This window comes from Euphorbia lathyris, chromosome 1 (genome assembly GCF_963576675.1).
Source record: "Euphorbia lathyris chromosome 1, ddEupLath1.1, whole genome shotgun sequence".
Classification (NCBI taxonomy): Eukaryota; Viridiplantae; Streptophyta; class Magnoliopsida; order Malpighiales; family Euphorbiaceae; genus Euphorbia; species Euphorbia lathyris.
The window spans coordinates 75,986,382-75,997,179 of record NC_088910.1 but is presented as its reverse complement, the minus strand read 5'-3'; the positions used below and the strand labels follow the sequence as shown (position 1 = coordinate 75,997,179).

The window sequence follows — 10,798 nt, the reverse complement described above, 5'->3', positions numbered from 1 at the left end:
CTTACTCGATGTGACCACAATCTTTCAGTTTCTTAACTTTTGCCTGAATTACCTTTTGTCTTTATGCCCCGTGGTCATGTTTCTTTTGCTTGACTGGAGTAGCTTCGGGGCAGAGGAACTTTGTGTCCGCTGATGCTAACTAGCGGGGACAGTGTAGATATCATGCATTCGGTGTCAAGGTGGAGGGCTTCAAAGACTTTCTGGGTAATGATGTTTGTTGAACTTCATGTATCAATAAATACTTGACGGACTCTAAATCCTCGGACAACATTTCTATTACCAAAGCATCGTAATGAGACTGTTTGGGGAGGTTTTTCAAGGTTCAGAAGGTGAACTCTGACTTAGATTCAAATAACCTTTCCTTATCTTCTAACATTCACTTTCGCTTCATGGCTTGATCCTCATATGTGCTGCTAGGAATGACATTAATGAGTCCCTGGGTGCACATTCGGTCGGACATCAGTCATGTTGCTCAGGTGCTTTCTCGGGATTCTTCAGGAACTTATCCGGTTTCCCTTGTTCAAAAATTTTGTTAAGTTATGTAGCTAGCTACCTGCAATCCTCTGTATCATGACCCTCGCTCTTATGGAACTCACAATATGTTCGATTGTGGCAACATTGGGATGACTTCGGCTTCAGTGGGTATTGGATGTGTTTCCTATTATTTTTCACCCACTTTCCGATAAGCATTCAAGGGTGCGAAGCTTCGGTGCACTTATTCCCGCAATATTCATCGATCCCTACCTCTATCATTTTTAGATTCTTTTGGAGCATTCACTAGCCCAATCTATCATTCAGCAAAGGATTTAGGCGGTGCAGATGCCGTTTTACAAAGTCTTTGGCTCGTCACATTAGATCTGGAAGGTTTTGGGTCGTCTGGTTGTAAGCTCTTTGGATAGTTATTTGCTTTGGCAATTGGAAGTCATGGCTTCCACAACCCCGTCTACATTTAGTTGGCAAACTCATGTTCCATTTGATTGAACATCTATATAGATCCAATTAGAAGTTGACGTACCAATAAACTTCATATTCTTTGAGTGTTGCGGGGAAAAGTCTACACATAAGTGCATCTGTAGCGATGGTGGTTTCTAGAGCTCTGTGAAAGTTCTTGATGTGTGTGGTGGGATCTATCATTCTATTATGCTCCTTTAATGTTGGATATTTAAATCTTTGAGGCATGTGTGCTAACATCCATTATCTCAATGAATCCTAGAATCGATTCCTGCGTTCACCATGGTACTCTAAAGCTCTTCCTGAATGAGATTATACGTTTCTTCCTTAAAGAGATGAGTCTCATCCTCTTCCACCCATTGGTTCAGTGTGGGATGTCATCGATCGTTAGATCTTAGTCCCGAAGCCTTGATTATATTCTCCTCATAGTTCCGAATAAGAGATTTGGTTGAGCTTTAACAAATGGTATTCTTCCGCTCGGGAGATTTAGACTCCTCTTAATGATGGCAAAGTCCGAGTGGTGTTCGAGAGTGATGATGACTTCATTGGTATGGACTAGACTCCTGATCCCTACACCCCCCCCCCCCCCCCCCCCCCCCCCTTCGAGTTGCATCATGGTAGGAGTCTGTAGATAGATCTCTCTTCTAGAGGCATGTGCGGACAATGTGATGTTCGGTAGAACAAACAATGGAATCATGTTTACCAGCGTGTTTGTTGGCTTCCTTTGCCTCTTTTAACTCTGCCCTAATAACCTTCATTGTGTTGCATGCTCTGCCTTGAGTATGTCAATCGACTCTTGGATCGAGCTATGTTGTACATGAGCTTCTTTGTGATTTCACCATGAAATCCGTTGTTCATGATCCAAGGATTCCAAACAAGCTTCTATTCACTGATCCAAGACCACATGGTCAGGATGAGCTCTATGAGATTGTCACTTGCATCCACTAGACCTCAATTCCTATTGAGTAAGCTGATGTAGAAGGAATGTCAGATGTTAGTGGGATTATGAAGCTATTTAGCTGGATCATGACACAAATATGTTCAGCTCCAGTCTGATTTGATGTGAGGGATTCTAAGCTGAGCTTGTTGGACCGCGAAACGGGGACCCAGTTATGATGCCTAAGACAGCGATGAGAAATGGTAATGAATATTATAAAAAGAAAATTTATCATTTTTGAAAACGAAATGTATTCCTAGTATAAAAAGAGAGTACCACAGGAGTAAAGATGCAATTACATGAATGAATCCTTTGATGGATGTATACAAGTGTTATAAGTCTTCCACCTGGATTGAGAAGCCACAATGACACCGTTTTCTCCTCACCCAACTCTCCTCATCAAAGCACTCTTCTTCTGTCACAAATACATGCTCGTGCTCTTTTATGGGCTTCTGTATTTTTTCTTTTTGCATATCAGATTCGCTACCAACACGTATGTCTGGTTTCATATCTGTAACTTGAATGTTTCTTGTCATTTCCAGCGATGAACTGTTCCCGTAACAGTTGTTCAACCTTTGTCGAGTTATGATAGATGAAACAAGTTGGTACCACCTACAAACAGCTTCTGCTTCATTTCTTTTCTTCTCTTCACCCATTCTTATCTCTTCTTCTTCACCATATGCCTGTTTAACATGCAAGTTGAACAACAAATTCCAATTCAAACACAAGAATCGCCCACGTGCTACATCCGATCATGCAAAATAAATAAACAATTCAACCAATACTAATTTCTTTCTTTGACATTAAGCATCAGCATTTCCCAATTGAATTTAAGTTTTAGATGAACAACTAAAATAACAGCCATCATTTTACCTCTAAAATTGCATCCTTGAACTCCGTACATACCACAATGCCATCAAAGACGGGAACAGATCGACCATTTCTGAAATCAAAACCAACCATGGCAGCTGCATAATCAATACCCAGTCTCTTGGCAACTTGAAATACCCTGCGCAGCCTCAAGTGCACAGTACCTGGTGGCAAGCACTTCTCGGACCACACATCGACTTGACCACGCTCATTCTGAATTCCAATTTAACAGTCAATGAGAAGTGACAACATATACATACAAGAAGAAAAATACAAATCAATGGCATAAAATCCCACACCAGAAACTCAACAGGGAGTTTCTAACTGTAACTGTTGCAAATCTAAAACAAAACAGCATTGTAGATAAAAGGCTCTCTTCTCAGAAGCCAAACATGATAGGTTATAAGGCATATTCCATAAGCAGCTTAAGTCCAAAACCAGCTCAAGCATTCTCCCAACCACCAATGAAATGGGTCATGCACAAATGGATAAAAGGGCGGCCCGGTCGCCCTACGCGTTCCCGCTGAGCGAGGGTCCGGGGAGGGGTCCCACCACAAGGGTGTACTGGGGGCAAGCCTTCCCCTGCCAATTTATTTGGCAAGAGGCCGCTCCTAATCACACCAAAAAAAAACACTAGAAAATAAGCCGATTTGGAAATTTACAGTGCATTCTCAAACAACTTCAGAAAGGAGAATTAAGAAGTCCTTGGGCATATATTCCTTACGTCTCCAATAAATAAATAAAAAAAAAAAAAAAAAAATCACTTTTAATTATGAGAAAACAATATATATGTGGTTTACGTAGTTAAATAATTTCACAGTCAAGACTTCATAGATTGCTCAATTTCTAACTTGTATATGTGCTCACACACGTAATCCACAGTTAGTTTCTTGGTTAAGCCGTACAATTATTAAAGCAGATCTAATGAATCATGACCCAATTCAAACAACATTTTGAACACTTCTGCAAAAAAAAAGAAAAAATAAACTTTCTTTTTAATCAGATCTTTATTCAAAGCTACTTAGACATAACCCGTGGAAAAAAAATAGTAATAATACAGGTCATGTTTGAAATAAATTAGATCAATAACTATATAAACAAATGTACTAACTTCAGGAAAGGTGCAAGGAAACTAGCTCGAATATGAAAATGACTAAAATAAAGAAAATATAAAGAAATGTGGAACAAAACTCAACTTGCAGGCTCATTCTAATTTTGAGAATATTTAAGAACGAAATGTGACAGAACAAGGTGGTAAATAATAGAAACTGACCTTTGGGACAATGCCATTTACAGCATGGGGCAATTTCAAGGGTTCTAATTGCCACTTTCCATAAAGTTCAATAGTTCCCTTACCATTAGTCTCACTACAATCATTATCTTCGGAGGATTTTACTCTCTTAATCTTTCCAGATTGTTTCAACAACTGTAAGAAAGAATAATTATTTCAAAAACACATTACAGTAGAAATTTCAACTGCCTACCAAAATAACAAACCTAAACCATATATTTTAACATTAGGCAGGCCAAACCTTTGCAGGACTTTCATTGGCTTTAACCTGCAGCCCTTCACGCAGCCATTTATCTTTTGTTTTGAGTGTTTGCACACAAGTACGAGGGTAAACGAGATGACCAGAACAGAAACCCAGAATGGGACCTCTGGGATGAAGCATCTGATATTTTGTAAGCCATCTTTCAATAGCATATAGTTGATGATTTTTGTAGGCCTGCATAGAAATATGTTCTGTAAGATTTGAGGAGCAACTTAAGGGTCAGATTGATTTCCATACTGAACATTGTACCTGCTGATTGGTGGGGAGAGGCTCAGTTAGTGCCCTAGTTTCCAACTCCATATCCTCAAGTGAGCTTCTAGTCGCAACAAAAGAATTTCTCCCAGAAAAATCTCCATTTACCTTTGTCACAGATACTTCAGACCCTCCAAAGGAACCAGACTTCCCAGAAAAGTTGGTTTTTATTTTCTCATGTTTATTTGAGGCATTATCGTGTTGCTCCAACTGGACCCTACCTCCAGTAGCTCCTGACTCCAACTCCCGCAAAGGGGCCAACACTGCATCCCACCAAACTGAATTGATTCGTTGTGATTCAGTCTTGTAGGACTTCATACAGTACCTGCACTTTGAGAAAAATGAGTAAATATATAGATAGGAATGAACTAACTAATGATTTCCGCATCTCCTTAAGTACTAATCCAGTATGTACAAACAACTAACAGCATTTATTTTTAAAAAGAAAAAAAGGAAGGAAGGAAAGAAAAAAGGAAGAGCGTGGGATATTGATCAGGAAAAAACTAGACTCATGCATCTTAATATGCACATTAACTGTCCTTTTTAACTAGAAGATTTGGAGAAAATTTCTCAGACAACCACTAGAAGAAGTGAAAGCTGTATCATTCTGACATAGTAATTTCCTTCCAAGAAAGCCCTTCATCACAAGATTTCCTGCAAAGCAGAATAAAGAGAAGAAGATTCATAGGGAAATAGTTCACTAATCACTACAGCAGATCAAAATGTACATCACATACAAATGCTTCTGAAATTAGAAAATGAAAATCCAAGGAACTTCAGTTCAAGTGACAATGTATGGAACAGGTGAGGGTTGCACTAGGCAGTATCATGTTAAAATCTTAGCAATCAACGAAATCTAGAAACCAAGAAGACGAGACTTATATGCTCTTACTGAATACAGAAGGAAGCTGAGATATCTTTTCATGTATGCCTATAAATGTGACTGCATTGGAATACAAATGTAGTAAAAGGTGTAAATCAGAGGATGTAAAACCTGCGGGTCACATCTTTTGCACCATGGCCAGCAAAAGCAACTACATATCTCAAAGACGTTCTACATGCAGCAGCTGCAGCTTCAACCTTCTGTTCTCCATCTACAATTGCATTTACAGCATCCACATGCACCCATCTTCCTGTCAAGGTTTCCCCACTGCAGAATACTTCAGCCCAATATAGAGGAGATCCTATTTTTCTTGATCCAATTGCAGTTGAGATTCCACTTGAAGGAGATTCTTTGGTTGTACTTAGTTTATATTTTTTTAATGGAGGAGTGATATTTGATTTATCACTAATTGAGCTTCTCACATCTGACATCATGCTACTTTGTGGGCTTGCAACTGCTGTGGCAGAGAGAGCCATTTGCAACTGCATTTCAAATTCCATATCACATTTCCTCTTTGAACCCCTACCTTTGTTATCCTGAGCCTCACATGAAAATGATTCTGTTGTTTGATTTTCCAATTTGACTGCAGCAGGAGCATCTTGTGGTATGCCTGAACCCTTCGAAGACGCTTCACAGTCATAGTTTTCCTGATTCCATGATTTAACAGGAGCTAAGGAAACCTCTTTCTGTCTATCAACCATCAGCGTTGAAGTATTGAATATTCCCCTCTGCACTTTGCTAGTACCTTGACTACAGGATTCACATTTGTCAGCGCCAGGTTTTCTGGAGGCAACATCTAGAATTGACACAAACCTAAAAAACAGACATATGTTAAATAAGAGGGGCTATCAAATGTCCATCTCAAGTCTTAACATAAAACAAAATTGACTAATCACTAGGGTACAAGAGAAAACAAAAATTTAGAACTTTCACAGGAAACATATAAGAATAGTAGAATATAGACCATTTCGCCCAGGAGATGAAGAAAAATGGATCAAACATTACAAACCTGTGATGGGCATACATATCATATATAATAATAGATTTGGTGCAAAGGATTATGAAATCTAAATTATGTATTCAAATGGGAAGTATTTTTAAGCACGAACAATCGCATGGCTTAAATATGATACAGATTTGCTAAGATGAACATGATTATGGCATGAGAGAGATCTGAGTAACCAGCTAAGGAGAGAGTCATTTTAAAGATAAATTACTTGATAATATTTTTCAATTACTTGGCTATCAAAATCAACACAATATCTAATCCAAATAGCCAGCCCTTGGAAACAAATAGCTCATTGATAAATCCAACAAAAATCATCTACAGTAAACTATCACATGACAACCTATAAACTATAAACAGAACCAGGAATAGATAACCCAACTCATGCCAGGAAGAAAAAGATACAATGCTTTCACTTCTTATACATTTTGATATGCATCAAAAAGATAACCTGCAAATGCTCAAGAAAAAACTGAAGGTGATGAAAGAAAAAACCTAAAACAACAAGTTACTGAATTCTCAAACAACTGCTTAGTATTTACTAGATCTAAAAAAACACAATTTTTTTTATATTTTCCCTTATACAATGATCAGGACTCCCTCACAATGACCGCAAAAAAAAAAAAAAAAAAAAAAAAAAAAAAAAATTCAATAAAGACTACGACCAGTGCTAACAGTTATCTATTATAAGTATTATGTAGAATCATGAAATAATAGTCCTTTTGCAATAACTTTGTCTAATTGGGAGGTTCAAGCATCTTCTTAAATTGATCTGGTAAGGAAAGAAAATTCCAGTTCAAGTAATGGTATCAGAACAAATTAAGAAGATAACTAGTAAAAAGGTTGAAATTTCAGACACTTGTATAACAAAAAAACTTATAACTCGAACTCTTAAATCCACAATTTGAATTTTGGAATCAGTAATAATGAAAACTAAAATACTAGCAATGGTGAAAAACTAATCTGCTTGATTGTAACATATTACCGGGTAGTAAGATTCAGAGCTCTGAATAGTGCCACGGACAATGCTGCAATCTGCAAAAGAGGTTGACCTTTACTCTTCCCTCAATAGAATATTAACTGATACACAGCACATATCTGAAATTTTCGTTTACTTATACGTGAATTTGGTTCTCAAAATTGAATAGTAGGAATAAAATAACTATTTTATGGCTACGGAATAACTATTCTTTACTTGAAGTTCTATTTCACAGATAACAAGAAACATGTAATCTGTCATGATTACCATACATGAAATCCCAACCAAAAGTTGAGATCCAAGAATAGCTATTCAATAAAGAGTTAATGTTAAGTCTACTCCCTTTCCTATTATGTGCTATTCCATGAACTTCTGTTGCATAATAACATGATGTTGATACCAATAATGATTCAAACTAGCCTAGGATCATTAAAAACAATATATATGCAAGGGACAAAGCTGACTGAAATATCAGGATTCAGGATGCTACCTCTTCTGGCGTTCCTTCACGAGTTTCAATTGCATGAGCCAAAGCTGACTGAAATGATCGCTTCTCACTGACTGAGCTTCTAACATGAAAGTTATTGTGGAACTGCATGTTTTACAGAATGTTACAGAAATAAAATAGAGCTAGTGACGCCTAACAAATCGGAATCCAGTCTTTCCTGAAGGAAAAAAGAAAAGAAATTATCCTACAAGGAAAAAGAATCATACCCAACTGACAAGCGGAGATAATATGCTAGCACTAAGTTTTGAGACCCCTGATATCTTCAACAACTGTGCTGGTAGCAAAGACAGCAATGAAGCCTGCCATCAGTAATATATTGAAGATGTAAGAAAACATTGCTAATCTCTTTCTCCTTGTTTCAGTGTAACAGGCCTTGAATGAAAACCATCACAATCATTTAATTCAAATAATTTAGTCATAAACCTAGGCAGAAACCTATAAAACAGGGCCCGCCTTTAGCATTCTGAGGTGCCAGGCCTACATCCTAGTGTGCCTAGTACTTGAGGTGTGCCTTTAACAACAATGGTTCAAGTTCAATTCAGTAGTTATACCGCTCAAGCTTACTTTTTCCTGTAGTCGTGACCTGAAGCAGGACATATTTACTGAGGAAGTTGGGTCCTCTAATCCGTCAGTACCAAAAAGGAAAGAGCTATGCCACTGATAAGTAAAACGTTTTTACTTCTGTTTCTTGGCAGACTTTTACACATGTAATTCAAGTAGGAAAAAAAAAATCTTTGATCACTTTATCAAGTTGCACTGATAGTTTCCATTGTACTTCAGGTAACCAAAAACTCCATTCAGTTCTCTATACAGAACATAACAGCTCTAACAATAGATATTTGGTTGAATTAGAACAGGAAGAATTAAAGTAGGCAAACTTATAAAAAAAAGAATCAGACAATTTGAAAGATGTATATGGTGCACAAAAGATAATGAATAAGAAAGAAAATTGTTCGAAAGGAAATTTAAAATAGAAAAAGGACATAACTTTAAGTACATTAATTTACAATTGGTTCAACAATATCTACTCTTGTCCTTTAAAAGGTCAAACACTTGCAATATAATTTGAACTAGAAGCTCATTTCAAATTCCATATCCAAATGCAACCTTAAAATGACAAGAGATACAATATCTCAGCCTGAGATTGAAAGAAAGGAGTTTTTTCATTTGAATTTTGAAATTAAAGAGAATAAATATTTTAAATTTTTGCTGTACAATATGAAGAAGCAGCAACAAACCTGAATAAGAGGATCATCACAAGCACTATCGATTATTCTGCCCCTAGCAAGTAAACAAAGTAAGTGAACCTTATGCACAAGCTCTGCCAATTCCTGCAGGAAAAGTATTTATTTTATTTTTAAAAGTATTACATTTTATTTGTTGAAATAATGCCTTACGATTTACCAATTGCAAACGCAAGTGCTCACCTTTTCTTCCGCAGTAGCTCGACGAATAGGCTTCCGTTTAGAAGAATCATCAGGTGAGTCACTAAATTCTATAGTCATAAACCTACTTTCATCACGGCGGCCACCTAGACTGTTATTAACAGGATCCAGCACAGAAGCAGAACCATCTTCCCAATCTATATCATCTTTTTCTTCATCGGAATTCCTCCTGGAACCCTGGAAACTTCCCCCATGAACTTCCACCTTAGGATCATCCAAATCATTCCATGTAACTCTTGTATCCTCCACAACTTGCTTTCCATTTGCTTTCCTCCCACGCGCATTGGCACGTCTAACAAACTTGTCTACTCCGTCCATGGAAATATCAGCCAGAGTTTCTCTGCCATCAGCAGATGTCGCTTTCTTACCTGCAAATTGCCGGAACCACAGAGAACATTAAAGGCCGACATTGCAAGAGGAGGAAAAGGAAATCAGAAAGAAAGTGGAAAAATAAGGAAAATTAGGGTTTAATTGGAAGAGTGAAAAGCAAGAAGATGAAGATTGAATATTACCTCTGGTACGCATTGTCGAATTGAATTTGTTTCACGGAACGGAATAGTAGAGCAGAGCAGACCCGCGCGTAAAACAGTTTCAAGGGTTTATATAGAAGACTAGAGCAGAGCCGCGCCATTCGGGAGTACTCATCTGTATGCGGCAGTATTCTTTGCAAGATGCAGACTGTCACGGACAGCCGATGCTCATGCGCATTAAGGGCGAAGTTCAGTGCCCAACGGGCCCGACGGAAGGGACAAGGGACAAAGCGGTCATTTTACCATGTCTCGGGAGAAGGCGAGACAACCAAAATCACCAGGCATAACAGTAGGCAGCAGAGGGGGCAGAGGCAACCAGGCTGCGGCCAAGTGATATCGGGGCAAGAGAAAGAGTTCCTATATTGTATCTCATACCGATTCGAGACATTTTGGCGGTGGACATGGATGCTCCATACACCACAAGTCCATTACGGAAAGCACACAAATCCAATTGGTACAATACTTTGCAGGATGGTCTATTATGTCATTTCAAGAAACAAGTATTATGCGGGGAAATGTTTATGTGTTTGAAGAATTGGCTAGAGGCTAGGTTGCGGGCCCAAAGGGAGTGCCCAGTCAGCAGCAACTGGCCCATGCAGGGACAGCAAGCCACAAGAAACTCCAGATCTGATTTCCAACCAAATCAAGTGTTCACAAGGGTAGAGAAGACTAATTAGACCAGGAGGAAAGTGCCAAGAAAGACCCATGAGTTCCCTTTAAGGAAACTTCCTAAGTCAACAAGTCAATGGGAGAAGACTTTGACTAGTTGACTTGAGTATGGGCTGTTTTCTAGAGTGAATTTAAGTCTTTAGATTGTTTTGATCCTAGCCCTTCATTTTTAGCAAGTATACTATAAATAGGGGTTAGGCATTCATTTGTAAATC

The 10,798-nt window shown here is 38.2% G+C and overlaps 1 protein-coding gene across 3 annotated transcripts; it reads right to left on the bottom strand.

Moving 5' to 3' along the window:
- Window positions 1–1,574: 1,574 nt before the first annotated feature.
- Window positions 1,575–10,453, bottom strand: LOC136202413 (DNA repair protein RAD4). Of its 3 annotated transcripts, XM_065993027.1 has the most exons (14): window positions 9,897–10,453; window positions 9,367–9,752; window positions 9,178–9,270; window positions 8,146–8,238; window positions 7,922–8,023; window positions 7,438–7,487; window positions 5,558–6,259; window positions 5,176–5,217; window positions 4,561–4,888; window positions 4,291–4,485; window positions 4,032–4,184; window positions 2,762–2,971; window positions 2,188–2,571; window positions 1,575–2,070 (listed from the first exon to the last, which is right to left on the bottom strand). In XM_065993027.1, exons 1-13 carry the CDS (start codon window positions 9,907–9,909, stop codon window positions 2,221–2,223), a joined length of 2,718 nt encoding a protein of 905 aa, XP_065849099.1. In that variant the 5' UTR covers window positions 9,910–10,453; the 3' UTR covers window positions 1,575–2,070; window positions 2,188–2,220. The 3 variants fall into 3 exon arrangements, with proteins under 3 accessions (XP_065849099.1, XP_065849091.1, XP_065849106.1); XM_065993019.1 differs by lacking the exon at window positions 1,575–2,070 and having other exon boundaries at window positions 2,083–2,571; XM_065993034.1 differs by lacking the exons at window positions 1,575–2,070; window positions 5,176–5,217 and having other exon boundaries at window positions 2,083–2,571.
- Between the last annotated feature and the right edge of the window lie 345 nt (window positions 10,454–10,798).

Excerpts from the sequence above, each read along its gene's own strand:
- LOC136202413 (XM_065993027.1), bottom strand. Across the intron at positions 6,260-7,437 it reads GCTCTGAATCTTACTACCCG|GTTTGTGTCAATTCTAGATG; the intron begins GTAATATGTTAC and ends TCTGTTTTTTAG. Across the intron at positions 4,889-5,175 it reads TCTTGGAAGGAAATTACTAT|GTACTGTATGAAGTCCTACA; the intron begins GTCAGAATGATA and ends CTCAAAGTGCAG.